At 46.5% G+C, this 18,202-nt stretch overlaps 7 protein-coding genes across 7 annotated transcripts; 4 read left to right on the top strand and 3 right to left on the bottom strand.

Annotated features, from left to right (window-relative positions):
• Positions 1-1,348: 1,348 nt before the first annotated feature.
• N7478_004777 (acyl carrier protein) lies at positions 1,349-2,814 on the top strand (the record flags this gene model as incomplete). Its single annotated transcript, XM_056920991.1, has 2 exons — positions 1,349-1,469; positions 1,571-2,814. The coding sequence occupies 2 exons, from the start codon at positions 1,349-1,351 to the stop codon at positions 2,812-2,814; spliced, it is 1,365 nt and encodes a 454-aa protein (XP_056779028.1).
• A 450-nt stretch (positions 2,815-3,264) lies between these two features.
• On the top strand, positions 3,265-3,788 carry N7478_004776 (uncharacterized protein; the record flags this gene model as incomplete). The annotated part of the gene is made up of 3 exons (XM_056920990.1): positions 3,265-3,351; positions 3,402-3,485; positions 3,537-3,788. 3 exons carry the CDS (start codon positions 3,265-3,267, stop codon positions 3,786-3,788), a joined length of 423 nt encoding a protein of 140 aa, XP_056779027.1.
• Positions 3,789-4,014: 226 nt separating this feature from the next.
• Positions 4,015-9,428, bottom strand: N7478_004775 (uncharacterized protein; the record flags this gene model as incomplete). The annotated part of the gene is made up of 16 exons (XM_056920989.1): positions 4,015-4,317; positions 4,373-4,525; positions 4,581-4,766; positions 4,822-5,335; positions 5,444-5,844; positions 5,899-6,972; positions 7,028-7,210; positions 7,264-7,332; positions 7,384-7,453; positions 7,505-7,563; positions 7,616-8,288; positions 8,357-8,464; positions 8,558-8,823; positions 8,876-8,979; positions 9,032-9,234; positions 9,298-9,428. The coding sequence occupies 16 exons, from the start codon at positions 9,426-9,428 to the stop codon at positions 4,015-4,017; spliced, it is 4,497 nt and encodes a 1,498-aa protein (XP_056779026.1).
• Positions 9,429-10,415: 987 nt separating this feature from the next.
• Positions 10,416-11,606, top strand: N7478_004774 (IGBP1/TAP42 family protein; the record flags this gene model as incomplete). The annotated part of the gene is made up of 3 exons (XM_056920988.1): positions 10,416-10,627; positions 10,684-10,960; positions 11,025-11,606. The coding sequence occupies 3 exons, from the start codon at positions 10,416-10,418 to the stop codon at positions 11,604-11,606; spliced, it is 1,071 nt and encodes a 356-aa protein (XP_056779025.1).
• Positions 11,607-11,787: 181 nt separating this feature from the next.
• On the bottom strand, positions 11,788-12,867 carry N7478_004773 (porphobilinogen deaminase; the record flags this gene model as incomplete). Its single annotated transcript, XM_056920987.1, has 2 exons — positions 11,788-12,524; positions 12,603-12,867. 2 exons carry the CDS (start codon positions 12,865-12,867, stop codon positions 11,788-11,790), a joined length of 1,002 nt encoding a protein of 333 aa, XP_056779024.1.
• A 626-nt stretch (positions 12,868-13,493) lies between these two features.
• N7478_004772 (putative LON domain serine protease) lies at positions 13,494-16,404 on the top strand (the record flags this gene model as incomplete). The annotated part of the gene is made up of 3 exons (XM_056920986.1): positions 13,494-13,956; positions 14,016-16,263; positions 16,317-16,404. 3 exons carry the CDS (start codon positions 13,494-13,496, stop codon positions 16,402-16,404), a joined length of 2,799 nt encoding a protein of 932 aa, XP_056779023.1.
• Positions 16,405-16,904: 500 nt separating this feature from the next.
• On the bottom strand, positions 16,905-17,826 carry N7478_004771 (mitochondrial 54S ribosomal protein uL23m; the record flags this gene model as incomplete). Its single annotated transcript, XM_056920985.1, has 3 exons — positions 16,905-17,151; positions 17,313-17,600; positions 17,741-17,826. The coding sequence occupies 3 exons, from the start codon at positions 17,824-17,826 to the stop codon at positions 16,905-16,907; spliced, it is 621 nt and encodes a 206-aa protein (XP_056779022.1).
• Positions 17,827-18,202: the final 376 nt, after the last annotated feature.

Below are 18,202 nucleotides of genomic sequence, written 5' to 3'. Positions count from 1 at the left end.
GTTCATAGGAGATCGAGTCACATGTGGTTTGTTCGGTCGGCTATGCCACTGAATTACTGCCCAAAGTATTCAATTCAATCGCGCGTAGCTACAGCTACATTGAGCCCCCCGCCCATTAATATTGAATGTAGACTGAAGTACCTACAGAAACGCTTGCAATGGCACAACCCCTCATTATGCAAAGCTGGTCGTACTGATATGATCGACGAAGGCAATTACCTATCATGGAACCCCACCTCTCATTTTCCAGGACCCTACGCATAATCTCATAGGACAGAATCTCAATTCAGCTGTGCCACGTCTGATGCCACGGCCTTGAGAGGCGCCAGGAGCAACGTGCAACCAGCCTTCCGCGATCGATGGATTGTGGAGGCGTGAATGGCTACATTTCCTCATGGCGAAGGTTCAGCTCCGCCAGCTCCGCCAGACAAAGTATAAGTAGACACCAATGTAGCCAACGATATGGACAAACAACGAAATAATTTTGAGATTCGCTATCCTGGTTGAATTTCTTATCTCATCATGGGGTCCATCGTCGATTTCCAGAAATCTCTGGTGCGCATTACAGAGTATATTGCGGAAAGCGATCCCGAGAGACTATTTTGTGTTCAATCAGTAATACCTGATCTCTCTGAAGGATGAAAAGACATCAGCTTCGCCGATATAGCAAGAGCTGCCAACTATATGGCATTCTGGATTCGAGAGAATGTCATTTCTTCTAATCAATCTGAGACTCTAGCATTTGTTGGAACAAGTGATATTCGGTATGTCGCATTTATTCTAGCTTGTATGACGTTGCGACATAAGGTTAGTACTACTTGGACCAGATATGGATGAGACAGATATTCTAAGAATTGTCTTTAGCCCCTACTTCTTTCGACTAGAAACTCTGTAGTGGCATCTCAACACTTATTGAATTCGACTGGGTCTACCAAAATGGTTTATACAGCAGAGCGAAGCCGACAAATAAGTGATCTCGCTGCTGTGTACTCCACTATTGAGTTTTGGGAGGTTCCAAGTCTTTAGAAAATTTTCGACAAAAATGTCGATACTCCCCGCGCTGAGGAGCCGGGCGAGGACTCGGAGGATCGCATTGCATTATACATCCATAGCTCTAAAACGACAGGTATGTCTTTTTTCATGGCGGATAATAATCATAGGTCAATCCAGGATAATTCAAATTGACTCAACTTGGCAGGGCTACCTACACCTGTTCCAATTACCAATGGTTATCTCCTTGCCTTGGAGCAGACTGGATTTCTCTCAACTTCAGAAAGCAAAACCAGCGGTTTGTTCATGTGATCGCAGAATCTTCGCGCTAATTGTGATGGGTCCCTTCTTCCATATCATGGGCCTCATTGGCATGTCAGCTCCAATATTTTTCTCCACTCCCTTTGTCCTGGTACCGGATAGGTCCTTGACAGTCGAGCTATTTTCTCAGATAGTCGAGGAGCAAAACCCCCAAACTGGTATATTTATCCCATCAGTGCTAGAGATCCTTGCGAGGTCTGAACTAGGAACGAAATACTTGCGCAAATTCGCTCGATTATATTTGGAGGTGCACCTTTAGCTTCTGAAATTGGCGATCATGTTGCCGGACTCACTCACCTGCAAATCTCCTTCGGATCCAGCGAATGTGGAATGTTTGGGTTATTGAAAACCGAAGAGAAAGAGGATTGGAGCTACTTTCAACCAAACCCCAACGCCGGAATAATCATGCAAGACGCTGGTGATGGTCTTTTTGAACTTGTGGTCAATCGTGCGGAGGGCCGTGTCGCCCAAGGCGCTTTCCATACTTCCCCAGATCAACAGGAGTACCGAACCGGAGATTTCTTCGTTTGCCATCCTCAGAAAGGTAATCTGTGGCATTATTCTGGTCGACGAGATGATCTTATAGTTCTCAGTAATGGAGAAAAGTTCAACCCTACAACTATGGAAAAGATCATTTATGGACATCATATTGTCAACCGAGCTATAGTCCTTGGCCAAAGTCGCTTCCAGCCTTCCGTTCTGATTGAACCTGATTGGAGTATATGGTCTAGCGAGCCAACTGAGCTCATAAATGAGGTTTGGTCGACAATTGAACAGGCTAATCGAACAGCTCCTGGCCATGCGCAGTTGATAAAAAGTCATGTCGCTATTTCTTTGCAATCCAAGCCATTCCAGCTTACCCCGAAGGGCACTGTAAGGCGACATCCCACTCTGGCAGACTACGAAGAAGAGATCAACAATATTTACGAAAGGGTTGATCTACCAGATGTTGCGCAACTCACCCAAGACGCTACCAAGTCAGATATCACGGCGCATATTACAGTAATAATATCCGGCATTTCGCCTGTTCCTATCATCGATGAAAACGCAGATATTTTTGCATTGGGAATTGACTCACTTCAAACTCTTAATCTTGGACAAAGTCTTCGGGCGTCCCTCCAGTCCGTGGAAGGTGACTTTGGAGCAGCATTTGATAACCCGCAGCTATACTCTCGACCAACAGTTCATCAACTGAGTGAATATGTCTATGGTTTACTCCAAGGTCAGGATCCAAGTCCGCTGGACGAAATTGCAGAAAGCGATCTTGATCGTGAAGCAAGACTTGCAAACTTGGTTGGAAAATATACAGACGATCTTGGAGAAAGCCATGCTGTCCTTCTTACTGGTTCTACCAGATCCCTGGGGGTATACCTGTTGTCAGAGCTTCTCTGTGATCTCACAGTCACTAAGATTTACTGTCTCAACAGATCGGTAGACGCAGGAGAAAGACAACTACAAAGTCTGCAAGAGAAGGGACTTGCCTTTTTCAAGCAATTCCCATAGCGTGTGGAGTTTCTTCATGTGAATTTTCAATTCGAAAGGCTCGGGCTGGAGAACTACAACTATGAAGAGCTTTTACAATGCGTCGACACGGTCATTCATAATGCTTGGAAGGTCAATTTCAATCATCGGGTCGAAGCCTTTGAGGAACCTCATATTGCAGGAGTGCGCCGCTTAATAGAGTTGAGTATTTTCAGTGAGAGAACTGCTCATATTCATTTCATTTCCTCAATTTCGACTGTTGAAGGGTCCAGTTTTGAGCAAGGCCCATCAATTCCTGAAATTATTTTCAAGGATCTAAGTACAACGTGCGGCAAGGATATGGAGAGTCAAACATGTCTCTGAGAGAATATATGCCGCTGCTTCAGCTAGAGCTGGGGTTCCCACTACAATCCACCGAGTTGGTCAGATTGGCGGTCCAACGACAGAAAAGGGCATGTGGAATAAACAGGAATGGCTGCCTTCATTAATCGCCACATCGAAAGCATTGAAGCAAATCCCCAAGTCCCCAGAATCTATTTCATTTCAGTGGGTCCAGTTGTATGTTTCTTCCTACTTTCGTTATATACGATCTATCTAACATAAAGTAGGATACCACTGCCAAGGTTATTACTGAAACTGTGCGCGGCCGACGTACTACAAAAGATGAGGAGCCTTGTGCTATCTTTCATATTGTCAACCCGAAAATTGCTGATTGATCATCGCTAATACCCGCCGTAACAAAGTATTTTGATGCCGAGCCAGTGGACTTCAAGACATGGCTTGACACTTTGGCAGGCTTCACCAACCCTATTTATAAGGACCTCCGAGACAAACCAGCTTTGAAACTATTGAGCTTCTTCCAAGGAACGGCAGCGACTGAGGTTGGACCATGGATAGGAACAGTGAAGACACAAGCTCCCAGTAAGACCCTGCGTGAGCTGAAAGCAATCGACGCTCCCCTGATGGAAAACTGGATGAATCAGTGGAAATTCTAGCTTTTATATGAACCCTCTTGATCTGTTTGATTTCTCTGGTTATTTTTATTTGGAGGATTCATATAAAAAATCATCGTTTCTCATAATTCTATTGAATGCTCAAAGACTAGTCACCTGTGTAAACACCTGCCAGTCTTAATGATAGAAAGATATGTTTACTGATCAAAACAGAAGAATAAATAGGCAAGATAGAAGTAGACGCAAAGAAAGCCGAAGACTTGAAAAATCATATCGCAGTCCCAAGGTCGCCAGCATTTTCTTCCTTGGCGTTCACTTCGCGACAGTTACAGCCAAATTTGCGGCGGAAGTCTTGCTGTAGCATGCCACTGATTTCATCTAGAGCTTTGTGACTTGCTCTAACTTTTGCATATCGACTAGAGGTTCCAGTGTCTTCACCGACTGGAATACCATGTATCATAACGGCGGCCAAGATAAGCGGCGGGTCACCATCTGAGGAAGGAATCTCCCCTGATTTCAAGCAATAGTTTGTGCATCCGTAAATGTTTGTCAGCTGCATGTGGAGATAAGTCTATTTCATGATTAGTCGAGCACTCAAACATTCGTACTGTAGTATTTGATCGTACCGTTGGGTGCCTACTGGCGAAGCTGTCATATAATGTCATGTCGACAAAAAATGGTTTGAAATGCGTGTCAAAAAAGTCTTGCACAACTTTGTAGTTGAAGCCAGAATCAACAAATATGGCAGCGACGAATGCTTCGACCATGTCAGGTAAGCACTTTGATTATATGCCGTCAGCGTTATAAGATAAGAGATGCTAGAATACTATTTACCTTTGGTGATTCCTTCGTTCCAAGCCAATAGTCCATTGCTCCTTTGCTTTCTTCCTCGGCAAGTTGTAGTTCCTCAGCATATTGTGGTACGCTTGACTGGATAGGGTTGCTAAAGTGCTGAAGGTGTCGATGAAACCCCAGCTTCACAGCGAGTGCGCCAAGGAACTTGTTCGAGACCATCGCCATCTGCTTTTGATCAGCCGTTGGAAGATGTATATACCTCTCATTCCCAATTACTTACCTTGTGCTCAGTTAACCACTGAGGATCTTTATCCGGGAAACGCTTGAAAAGACTATCCACGCAGACCATGTCTAAAAGGGCATCGCCGAGAAACTCGAGCCGCTGATAGCAAGGTACCTTTGCCCAGGCGGAGGGGTATGAAGGATGGGTGAATGCAGATCGAAGAATGGGAGGATATGAAAAGCGATAGCCTATGAGATCAAAGATCTTATTGGCCAAATCTTTCTCATTTGCGTCAGCTGCCTTTAACTGGTATTTCGGTTTTGTGTATGAGGATTCGTAGTCTTTCCAGCACGTTGCTTTGTGGTTCTCACTGTCAACGAAAACGGTAACTGCTTGGACTGCCGTATCGAATGGATGTTCCTTTCCTTCTGTAAGGAACGATGCTGCGATGAGAGCCTCACAAACATCGGCTATAGTTTTTTCACCCAAACTATGGTTACTTTCAGACTCAAGGTGCCGGACGAAATTTCGACCGTGAAGAAGCTGTAGTCCTGGCGGGTACCATGCGTGTCTGTGAATATTCAAGAATGACAAGGGTTAGACTTTTTAGAAGAGAAAATGGCAAAAGGGATATGCTTAGCACCAGCGGCAGGGAGAAAATGAAAATGAAAGAACTCACCGAGAGAATCCACGGCTGCGGATGTATTTGTAGAGACCAATCTTTGTAGCGGCGTTGAAAAGATTTCTGTTGCATATGAGAACCATCCGATTGACATGATACTCATATTCATCATCATCTGGGTTCTGACAAAAAAGTGCTATGGAGGTAGCCATCTTAAGGAAGCTGTCCCCCAGAAATTCGAGTCGCTCATAGTTTTTCCCCATCCCGCGTTGGACATGGAGTTGAAGAGTGCGATGATCCTCAGTATTATCCGAATCTTTCGTGAATGCCTCCAAAGCATATATTGGGTCTATCTCTAGCCCTAATAACTGACAGCCCTCCATCACAATCAAATATGACTCAAGCCTGTGCATGATGGCAGGAAAGGCTAATGCCGAGGTAACGTTGGGTATAGGGATCTAAAAAACAAATTGTTAACCAAATTACTCCGTTGGGAGTGGGATAGTACCTACAGCAGAGATCATTAATGGCTGCGGGCACAACACAGATCTGGTCGGCTCTCCTCTTTCCGCATCTGTTGCCTTGTCCAGGAAGTTTCTTCGCAGGCATACACACTCGGCTATTAAGACCGGCTGCTCCCAGTCGGCCTTGTCCACAACCTTCTGCCGAGAGTTCTTAGAAAGACTCAAAGAATAATTGAAAATGTCCGTCATCCACTTTCGCGGAGGCACATATGACGGTGGTGTGTCTGAAGCTCGAAGGGAGGGATCGATACTAAGTGGAAAGAAGCGTCTCCTTCCGTCCCAGCAATCATATATGAAGCAACTCAAAAGCGCGGCAGGATCCATTTCCTTCGACCATTTTATCTCGGGTCTCTCATTCACGAAATTCAAGAGCTTCCAGTCGATGACATCTTTGGGCAAGATGTTGGGGCTATCAATCGATATCTCTGTATTGACTGGAGCAAGCCAGTAGGGGAAAGTCTCCGTTATGGGCTCAAATGTTTTGTGGAAGGCATCTCTGAAAACTGCGAGAGTAAACTGAGACAAGCAAGTCAAGTCGTGGTCAAGTACCGAAATTGTACTGTTAACGACTGTGGTTTGGATGGTAGTTTCTTTGTCATATTCCAAGAAAATAGGGAAGTTTGGAATCACTGGAAGTCGCACTCGGGTCAAAAGCGCAATATTGCGATGTTCACGAGAAAGCGGTTGTAAAGGAAGAAAGCTAAACACCATTATGTAAAGCTTGTCTGGCGTGTATCCTTGATTTTCTCTCCATATAGAGGGCTTCCAAAGCATATCGTACTTGTTCGTCTTTTTCGATACAATCGCCAATTTTGCGTTGCGCATTGCTGGAAGGCGCTTGTGATAAATAGACCTAAAGTTATCATCCAAAAGATGTTTCTTTCGCAACAACAAACACATATCAAACGCAGCTGACTGTTTAGCTAGCACTTTCGTTGATACCGTCCCTCCTGTTAATCCTCGGATGGGGGACTTCTCAGGAAGAATCACCTCGCAAAAGAAAGAGCTTCCCGCTGAAGTAACAAAGTACGTGACTTGTGTAGAGATGTCCTTTTCGTATTGCTATCTCGTCATTGTTATCGCAGTTAGAGCTTTGAGACTGTGGAAGCTGACTTACCAGAGATTCAGCATAACGTGATAGCACGTACATAGCGTGCCTATATGTCAGTCTGGCTCCTGTTGACTGGATGGTATACGTCCGTTTCTCTCCCTTGTTCTCAAATAACTTATCCACATTTATCTCATCACCGTAGAGCAGTCGATCCTGGGGGAGCGCCCTGCAAAACGAGTTCATTGCATTCTGCATACTCGGTATCAGAAAAGGCTCGCTTCCTATTCTAACTTCGTACTTACCTCAGCTTGCTGACCTTCCTGAATTCGCTTGTGGTGCTCATCGTTATCCATTTCAACCATATGAATATACTGTATTCAAGTTAGTGATTATGTCGATCAAACAGGGGGAGGTATGCATACCATTGAGTGTACGTGCCTTGCGCGCCCTCTACTCTGGATATATTGGATCATGGTGTCATATAGATCGAATCTACTTGAGATTAGCAACACTTTTTGAAAAACAGCGCCTTGAACGCCATACCTTATGACGAGGTTGCAGTCTGGAACATCAAGGCCTTCCTCGGCGACGGATGTTGCGAACTTTGAAGAAGTTAGTAAAGGACCCAGGTCTTATTTCAAGGGTACATCATACCAAACAATTTATTTCTCCCCGGCGAAACCTGAGAAGTACAAGAAATTGTTTCCGAAAGGTTGTCGCTCCGGTGAGGTCTGACTTTCGGATTCCAACCAGCACACCAGGACGGAAATTGGGAATATTCAGCTGTTCGCAAAACTCCAGCAGTACCCTAGCAGTGTTTCTCTTTTTAGTGAAGACAATACACTTTTTTTCTTTTTCATGGCCAAAATGACGAGATAAAATGGCCAACAGAAGCTCCACTTTTGAGCTGAGCTGCCCGGGCTCTAGAGGACTTTTGAAGGGGTGCGCCTTCACAATTTCGCAGGCTTCCTTCGCCTTATCAATATCTCTTTCAACTTGGTAAGTGTCTGCAGATCCCTCCAGACCTTCCTTTGCTAAACAAGCATCGAGCTTTGGAATCACATCTTCCACGAGTGTTTTGGCCCATACTCGATCAGCACACCAGCTTCCTAGTTCTGAGCTAGCAGCCCGTGAGAATTCGAAAATGGGAGCCAGGGCTTTAATATCGCCAAACTTTTCTTTCATTCTCCTAAAAAGCTCCGTTTCATACGGCTCAACTAGTTTCTTGAAGCTGCGTATCTCTTCTGTGGGCTTCCTCACGATTTGTCTTAAAGCCGAAAGGTTCGAGGTGGTTGCAATTTGGCTATCTAGAAGAAGCTCAAGCTCTCTGGGGGTATGTTAGTAACCCTTTCCTTTTCCTTTGGTATAAGTGAATATCTGATCTATCAAGTTCACCTTGCAGCCTCTGAAATATTAACCTTAGCATCGATCGGGGATGCTGTCATTCCAAAAACCTTCGGGCGAGTTGAAATGTCTTCCTTGAGATAGGAATCGCGAATGATGCTGTCAGCAATTTTAGCATAAAGTAAGACAAAAATGGAGACAGACCATGACATGGGTCAAGAAAGCGAAAAGAGCAACTTCACTGTTACTAACCGGGCATATGGGTGTTCCTTTTTGGTATGGTGAGCCTCATCGAATATCAGAAGGTTTATCCCGCTCATCTTGATGAAGGCATTGAGTAGGGCTTGTTGAATTATGTCTGCCGTGCACACAATCGCCATATTCTTGGTAAGCTGGGCTTGCCAAATTTCCTCATCCCAAAGGTCTGATCCTATGGCACCATAGATTTGGCCCACATTCTGATCCAGATTGTTTCGTAGGACAGCCGCTTGTTGGAAGACTAGAGTCACACTGTCGACCTGAGATTTGTTAAACTAGTAGTATTTGACGAGATCGAAAGGGCATACTCACCAGAAAAACGGAAACACGATGCCTTTTCCCATTTGCGCGGTCCTCCAGCTCTTGCTTCAATATATTCCTGAGCAGGAGCACTGCGATAAGCGTCTTTCCAGAGCCTATCAATTTGTCAGTCCCTCCTTTCTGTCGTTAATGTATGTCAGGGCATACCTGTGTCAAGAACTGCAATAATGTTCCGATTCTTTGCTCGCTCGAAGAGCTCAATTTGATATGCGCGGGGATCCAGGTTCTCAAGTCCCAAATCTTTCTTTGCTACGAGACTAGCTAGGCTGAGTTGCTCGTCCGGAGCATCAGCTACCGCTTTGGCCCGTTGTGTATGGCTAGTAACGTCTTCTCTGACTCTTCGGGTTAGTCTGGGAAATAGTCAGCACCTAGGTCAAAGCCGATACTCGCATAATTATATCTGGTAAACCCACAAGTCCTGAAATTGCATGTTCTGAGTTCTCCGCATCTGAACCGTCTCGTCGGGTGCGACGAATTGCTCGGTTTCGGACTCAGATTGCTCAGAGTCATTGAGAATAGGATTGCCGTTGGGAGGGGAGGACATGGTGACTTGGATCGTAGTTTCTCGATTGTGTACAGGGTCTAATGATCGCCGAAGGTGCGCTCGTGTGGCTGAAGACGATGAAGAAAGAAAGTGTAAAAGTTCTGTGGTTGGAGGTGATGAGAGAAGAAGAATCACTTGTGTGAGTAGATATGAAGAAAAAGGAAAATATAATCGTGTGCTTGTAGATGACGAAGATGGGGAGGCGAGAAGTTGGAAGCGGTATGCCCAAATGAGAGTTAGTAATGTTATGGCCAAAATAATAATATCTCCTTGCTACCTATACACACACGTTGAACCAGTTCGATTTCAACGTTTGAATACAGGATCCATTTTTACTCCTCCTCATTCCTCATCTCAAGTGCTTTCTTCTTAACTTGTAAGCAGTGGATAACATTCATCAATCTACCCTTCCTTTTTCGCCATATTCTTTCCTTTATTTTTCTTTGAGTTTGATGTTGAAAAAAAAAATACTAAAATATATGATATACTAGTATATAAAGCAGATTTCGAGATATATGATCCACCAGTATTGTTAACTCACTGCCAATTCCGGAGGGACCAGCAGGACCAGCAGGACCAGGAGATTTCGGATCAGCGTTGTGAGATCTTCGGGTCAATCAAGTCGATTAATCTATCAATTATACTGTCAGTTTCTCTTTATTTGAAATCAGAAGTAAGGCCATACCGTACAGGATATAGAGATCATTGACAACTTTGTGGATAGTAGACTCCACGATATCATAAGAATCCCCAAGATTGTATCTGCAACTTGAAACTGTCAGTGGGATTTCTAGACATATATGTACCTATATAGGTATCATATGGATCATCAGCTCCAACCGTGGCTGTATGTAGAAGTCTCCGGGTTCGGACTTGCTGCGCGTCAGAACAGCTCCTTATCAGCTTATCAGCTCGCCAAAACTCGCAAAATCGCGGGGACACAAGACACGCGCCAATTCATATTCGTCTCAAATTCCTTCAAAAATCATGGAACAACCTCAGAGTCTCCGGTCTTTGTTTCAATCTGCAAAGGAAAGCAAGTCTTTGTTGGAGTCTCGAGGCGACACCAACACCGCAGCATACCGAGATGATGTAAATGCATCTGTCGCTAAGTTCCAGGAATGCCAACGACAAATCAGTATTTTGTCCCTGTTCAGTTCCAACGAAACACTTGATGATGTCTCGTCGGGGGATATACAGTACGTACCTTTTTTCAAATTAAACTTCATCTAATTGCGCTAATCATTTTGGGTAGATACATGACTTTGGAATACCATTTTGCCGAACTTGTCCAGCGGGGCCCCAGCGCCGATCGTAAATCCGTCCTTCAGAGAGCCTTAGAACAATACGAAAAGTTCCTTACACGCCTTGATGAATATGAGTTACTGTCGAAGGGAGATCGCAAATTATTTGAGTCATACATGGCCACTCCATTGTCCTTCACATTGGCTCCTGTCAATGATGCGGCGGCGAGACGAGACACCAAAGTGAGGCGGTTTAGGGAGGAGAAAGAGCTCAAGCAAAAGCTGGAGGTATGCTACATGAACTGCGACAGAAAGCATTTACTACCTGCATGACTGCTGACACAATTTGAAGTACATGGCCCGAAACGAAACACGAGTGGACAACGATAGCGAGGCGACTCGGAATCTTTACCTAGCCGAGATTCAACTTTATACACACCAGACATTCCAAGCCTTGGATCTATTGGTACAAGAATTATCAATGCTTTCAGCCATGCGGAATGCTCCTGCGCTTGAGCCATCTCAGCAACCACGAGATGACCCCCGGCAACGCAGTAATTTAGGAGGAAGCAACTACACCGATCGTCTGGATCCATCTATCTCACAACTGCTCGGAGGAGGCAGAGGTGGGCCTATATTAAATAGTAAGGGAAAGCCAACTCAGCCTTTCACTTTACTCGATCGTCGGTCGCAGCTCCAACAGGGAGTCTTCCGTTCAGGTCATAACCTGCCGACCATGACCATCGACGAATATCTTGAAGAAGAGCACAGAAGGGGCAATGTTCTTCAAGGAGGCGAACAATCCGGGATTAAGCCAGAGGTGGATGAAGATGATCTGGACAGGGCGGATGAGGAAACTATGAAAGCCCGGGCTTGGGATGAATATGTTGAAGCAAATCCGAAGGGATCTGGCAATACTCTCAACCGTGGTTGAAGCTGATCAGCTACAAATCTGATAATTTCTCCCGCGAGTAATAGATAGGTGCCCTAGTATAAATCAAACATAAAAAGCATGAGCTATAATTGCATACATGAAAAGAATCGTTGATCTCATTCTCATTTCGAAGGGGTATCTGCATAATTACATTCCCAGACTATCCGATATTTTTGTTCATTTAGGACGCAACACTCTCCTTGGTCAGCTTGTTCTGCTGGATCTCCTCGAGAATCTTATCAGCGCCATCTGCCACCAGGGCCTTGGCTACTGTGACGCCAAAGGCTTCGGCGCTTTCAGGTGAATCCACCTCCCCGTCAACTTCAACCTGCGCACATTGCTTTCCATCCACACTAACAACCACTGAACGCATCCGTAATTTACCAGCAACCCATTCGCTTTCAACTCCAAGGGGAGCACTGCAGCCACCTTCAAGGGTTCGCAGAAGACTCCGCTCAGCCAAACAGGAAAAGGTTGTCTCCTGGTGGCCGATAGTTTTCAACATGTCCAGCAATGTGGTATCCGCCTTGCGAACTTCAATACCTAGGGCACCCTGACCGACTGCATAGAGCATGCCGCTGTTCTTTGAGTCAAGGTACTGGGTAATACGGTCCTGTAGGTCCAGACGCAGCAGACCAGCCGCAGCAAGTATGGCGCAGGTGTATGGGCTATCTTCAGCATCCAATTTTGACAAACGGGTTCCGATATTGCCACGAATGTCCAAAACCTTCAAGTGAGGGTATTTACGCGCCAATTGGGCCGTTCGGCGAATGGAAGAGGTTCCGACGACGGAGCCGGCGGGGAGCTCCGCAAGACTCTTATAGGGCAGCCCTTGCTTCACGACGAAAACATCTCTGCTATCTTCGCGGGGCATCATCGGTCCTAGGGTACAGGTGGCGGGAAGGAGGGTGGGGACATCTGTTGATTTGCAACTTGAATGAGTATTCCTGCGCGGGGTTCAATGCTAATGCGGGGCAGCTGTGTAGTCTGTCTTACCTTTGAGAGAGTGGACAATGAAGTCAACTCGACCTGCAATCATCAATTCCTCGAGCTCTTCTGTCCATAGGTTTTTGGAGGTAAAGTCTTTAAGAGCAATGGTGGTGTTCAGGTCGCCGGCCGTCTCCTTGGAGAAGATCTTGAATTCATAGTCAGGATAGGCTTCCTTGAGAGCGGCTTGCACTAAATCGGTTTGTAGCAAGGCAAGTTTTGACTTGCGCGTACCAATGGTAAAAGTCTTCTTAGCGGCGGCGGAGTCGGCCATGTTGGATTAGATAGAGGGATATAGAGGGGAAACACGGTGCCAATCACAGGTTGAGTCTCAAGTCGGAAACGAAGCCGAGGATTTATTGATGCCTGAGAAAGAAGGCAGCAATACAGGCGAATCCCGCGCGTGGAGCAAAGTGCCGATCACGGGACCGGTGTACATATGATCAGTCACGAGACAACAGATGGCACGATACGTTAGGGATAAATAGAAGGATTTGATTAAGAGAAAGACTGTAACTTCGGGCAATAATTAATGCTTTATTATAGATCTTGACACCAGGAATGAGTCGGTGAAAAGATCATCAAAAGATTATCAGATCCTTTTGTATTAAAGACCCTTGGGGGATCTGCGGCGTGACGAAATACAAAGTAGAGCGTGCACTAACCTCGGCTCCGGGACGTGGAGATTGGGAGACATGCGACTTGCTCTTATCGCCCTGTCCCCCGGACTTTGCATCTGCGGTTCTGGAAGCCTCCACTTCTCCTCTTTCCTTCCCCCCTAACCATTCTCTCTTCTACTATTAAACCTCTCAAATCGTTTCTCCTGTCTTTTTCTACTGATAGCCTGGTACTCTATTGCTGTTCCCCTTTGCCACACCCTCATTAGCGCGGCAATTCAGCATGGGTTCCAACAGCGGTAGAACTATCAAGCTCCCTCTTGTGCCACTGGCAAAGGGTACGGTCCTTCTACCAGGCGTCACTCTTCGAATCCCTGTCTCTAATCGCCCTGACTTGACCAACCTGCTATCCTCACTCGTGGAAAAGCCATCGAAACGCGATAACAACATTACCTTCGGATGCGTTCCACTCAGCTCACCATTTTTGAGCCGAGACGGTCTGCAACTCATCGAGGGCGATGACTCTGACGAGACACATAAGGAGGAATATGATGCGATCGATGCGGGACAGGCCCGTAAAGATGATTTGTTTCGCTATGGCACCCTGGGAAAGGTCATTGGCGTTCAACGCCGTGCCTACTCGGAACCGTTCCTACTAGTTCAAGGCTCGCAGCGCTTCACCGTTAAGAAAGTCGTGCGTGACCGACCGTACTTTGAAGCGGAAGTGATTCTGCATGATGAAAGCAGTAAGTTTATGGAAAGTACCCTTTGACAAGCTCACGTCACTAACCGGCGTCATCACTAGCTTCCTCGATTCATGGCGACTCAGAAGCCGCCGAATTATTTCAACAACTGAGACAGCTTTCCCGTGAGCTTCTTACTCTGCTCCGCCTATCTTCATTGCTATCAGCCGCCTCGAATCGATTGTCGCCACTGGTGGCGCGTAAATTCGAACTTTATATCTCCAAGACCGAGCTAGGCCAGGCAGGGAAACTCGCCGACTTCATGGCCGATGTCTCCGATGCTAGCATTGAAGAGAAGCTGCGAATTTTGGCGTCATTCGATGTTAAGGCTCGTCTGCAGAGAGTGGTCGATATCTTAACTCGTCAAGCCCAGCACATTAAGAGCAGCGTCAAAGTTACTTCGATTACTACGAGCTCATTCCCTTCCAACAACTCAGTTGATATTAGCCAAATTGATCCTCGTGAGCGAGAAATACTGGCCCGCCGTGCCATGGCTGGTCTTTCCGGCCTCACGCCACCAGGCACTGCCGGAGCGCGTGGAGGGAGCGACAGTGATGAAAAGGAGCCGAATGAGCTCGACGAGTTGCAACAGAAGCTGCGTGATGCTGAGCTCAGTAATGAAGCCCAAAAGATTGCGGACAAGGAACTCAAACGTCTGCGGAAGATGAACCCAGCTAATGCTGAATATGGCGTTTGTCGCACTTATCTCGAGAACTTGGCGGATATCCCATGGACCAAAGTGACAGAGGATCAACTTGGAGCTGATACTTTAAGACGAGCTCGCCAGCAGTTGGATGAGGATCATTATGGCTTGGAGCGCATTAAGAAGAGACTACTTGAGTACTTGGCTGTGCTGCGATTGAAACAATCGTCCAACAAGACTGTAGAGCGTGAGATCGTTGGTCTTAACAAAGATCTTGATGCGGCTTCAGCTGGGGACCTCGAGAAAGATGTTCCCTTGCTATCGGAGGATGATCGTGTCGCACTGGAAACCCGACTTGGAATTCTGAAGTCCAAGCGTATGACCGACAAATCTCCTATCTTGCTCCTTGTTGGTCCTCCTGGCACTGGAAAGACCAGTTTAGCCAGATCAGTTGCTACTTCTCTTGGGCGCAAGTTCCACCGAATCTCCCTCGGTGGTGTTCGGGATGAGGCCGAAATTCGTGGTCACCGACGAACCTACGTTGCAGCTATGCCTGGTCTGATTGTGAATGGACTAAAGAAGGTAGGCGTTGCCAATCCAGTCTTCCTCCTGGATGAGATCGACAAGGTCGGTGGCTCAAACTTCCACGGAGACCCATCTGCAGCGATGCTTGAGGTTCTGGACCCCGAGCAGAACCATACCTTCACGGACCATTACATCAATATCCCCATTGATCTCAGCAAAGTCCTGTTTATCGCGACTGCCAACTCTTTGGATACTATTCCTCCTCCCTTACTTGATCGTATGGAGACAATCTCGCTTTCTGGATACACCACCGTTGAGAAGAGGCACATTGCTAAGCGCCACCTGATCCCCAAACAGGTACGGTCTAATGGCCTGACTGACGACCAGGTTAACCTGTCTGATGAGGTGATCGACAAGACTATCACCTCTTACACACGAGAGTCTGGTGTCCGTAATTTGGAGCGTGAGCTTGGCTCCATTTGTCGCCACAAAGCTGTCCAGTTTGCCGATGCCGGTGACTCCGACCGCATGAGTGACTATAATCCAAATGTCAGTGTGGAGGATCTTGAGGATATCCTTGGCATTGAACGCTTCGAGGAGGAAATTGCTGAAAAGCACGGTCGTCCTGGTGTTGTCACAGGACTTGTCGCCTACTCGACAGGTGGCCAAGGTAGCATCCTTTTCATCGAGGTGGCCGATATGCCTGGAAATGGTCGTGTTCAGCTCACTGGAAAGCTTGGCGATGTTCTTAAGGAATCTGTTGAGGTCGCTTTGACATGGGTTAAGGCCCACTCCTTCGAACTCGGATTAACCCATGATCCTAATGAGGATGTCATGAAGAGCCGTAGCCTCCACGTGCACTGCCCGTCTGGGGCTATCCCTAAGGATGGTCCATCGGCAGGTCTTGCACACACCGTTGCGCTGATCTCGCTGTTCAGCAACAAAGCTGTCCCACCGCAGATTGCTATGACTGGTGAGATCTCTCTCCGTGGCCGTGTGATGCCCGTCGGTGGAATCAAGGAGAAGCTCATTGGAGCTCTTCGTGCGGGCGTTAAGACGGTGCTACTTCCTCAGGCCAATCGTAAGGATGTCAAGGATGTCCCTCAAGAGGTCAAGGATGGTCTAGAAATCGTCTTTGTTCAGTAAGTCTCTCTATAAACGCCCTTATTCTATAACCCTTCTAACGCGCTTGCAGACACATTTGGGAGGCCCTTGGCAAGATCTGGCCAGATGCTCACTGGCCTGGTCAACAGCACATGAACTTGATTGAAAGTCGGCTGTAAACGATACCCGCCTTTCTACTGGCCGTCTCTTAGAAGCTTCTGTTGCTTGTTTTCTGTCTTGTATTTCCAGCCCCTCTCGACTCACACTGTCTCTATGCATAGCGTTATTTATAACCCTCGCGGTCCCATTTGCTTGTATTTAATCACTCTCCTCGGATGCACCCTCCGTTGATTAGCTAGCATTTTTGCTAGCTTGTTCAAGTTCTTTTTCTTGTCTATATCTATCAATACATCGCCGGTTTTTTTCAAGTTTCCCGAATTATCAACATAGACCAGTAGTACTCTAGAACAACACATGCCAAGATAAAAAAAAAGGCATGGAACGAGCTTCAGATTGATATAACCTAAGGCCAACAATAATATACAGGAGAGGGCCTAAACTGCAAAAATGTATCTTTAAAAATTACACGAACACCAGTTTTTCCACCCGACAGAAAAACATTTCAATCCAATATGCAAACAAGCTATCACTCAATCCCAATGCGTCCTTAGACAGAAGTTCAAAGAGGACGGCCCTTGCTACCTGGACCTCGAGCATTGGCAAACTCCTTGTGCGCAAAATCAAGACCCAGCACCTTCCAAGTAGGCTTCCAAGTCTCCTGGTGGTTCTTCAATCCCTTAGCCTGCTTCTCGAATGCCTTGCGCAGCTCCTTATCCGGCTCCTCAGCAGAATGAGGCTTTTGAGCGTTGGCATTCTGTGCATCCCGCTGCGCCTTGTTGGCTGCGTTCCAAGCGTCCTTCTCCCATCTGTATCAGAGGCGGTAATTAGCATTTGTCTCGAATATATACTGGACAGGAACGGGATATCTGATGTCCACAGAAAGTGCAAGGTGTTGTATCCATGTGCATCACTGTGAAGTAGACCCTTGCGACTGATAAAACGTATAGAATGAAAGTGTATCACGTACTTCGATAGATCTGTTGGGGCCTCGGGCCAGGAGAAGGGTTCTTTGAGTTCAACGGTCATCCGCTTCTTGGATTGCGGTCGGCGCCATGGTCCAAGGGAGCGGCCATCTCTCCTTACTCGGGTGATAGGTTGCTGTTCGATGTAGCTTCGGATTTTGAGGACCTCGACATTATACAGGTTCTTAAGGTAGTCGCGCAGGTCGAGCTTGTTAAAGTTGAGAGGAACGTGGAATTGAGCGTAGCGCGGGGAGAGGTAGGGGGTTCGGGCGAGAGCGATGCTGAATGAAGGGCTGTAAGAGTAATCATTTATTAGTCCAGGTTGTTTCAATTGGCTCTTCTAGGCTTGGAAATCGAGGTTTGTAGGTATGTAGGTAGATCGTGTTCGGGGATTTTTGATATTCGATGGTGATGGTAGGTAGAGGTGACGTACAGATGAACTTCTTTGCGTTGAGCGAATTGGGAGGATTGAGCAAGTTTGGTCGCCTCCTTGGCGACTCCGTATGCTTTGCGAACCATGATGGAGTATGGTTGGTGTTTAGGTTGGATAATCTGAGAGTCGTTGATCTTTTGCGGCGTCGGAATAATTGCGCGAGTGGCCGCACCGCTTGCCCTACTACGGGATTATGGGTGACAATAGCGCTCAGCGGGAAAAAACCCCCCTTGACTTCAACGTAACCTTTACCGCCTACTGCACCGCCATCTGTACTATAAGCTCTCTATAGATACAAAGTAGAAAGCTATATTTTATAAACACTTCAGAGGCTATAGTCCAGTATTTAACCTTCTTCAAAGTGAGGGAAAGCATACATCTCGAACATATATCTTGAGATAGTAGTCTTGAAGCTCAACTTGGCCATGTTACAGGTATCGTGTTTTTCTGCCGGTCTAAATA

The sequence above is a fragment of the Penicillium angulare genome (genome assembly GCF_028827245.1).
Source record: "Penicillium angulare strain IBT 27051 chromosome Unknown utg000004l_segment0_segment0, whole genome shotgun sequence".
In the NCBI taxonomy this organism is placed as follows: domain Eukaryota; kingdom Fungi; phylum Ascomycota; class Eurotiomycetes; order Eurotiales; family Aspergillaceae; genus Penicillium; species Penicillium angulare.
Note: the sequence above shows the minus strand (reverse complement) of the source record. Positions and strands in the feature narration are given on the sequence as shown.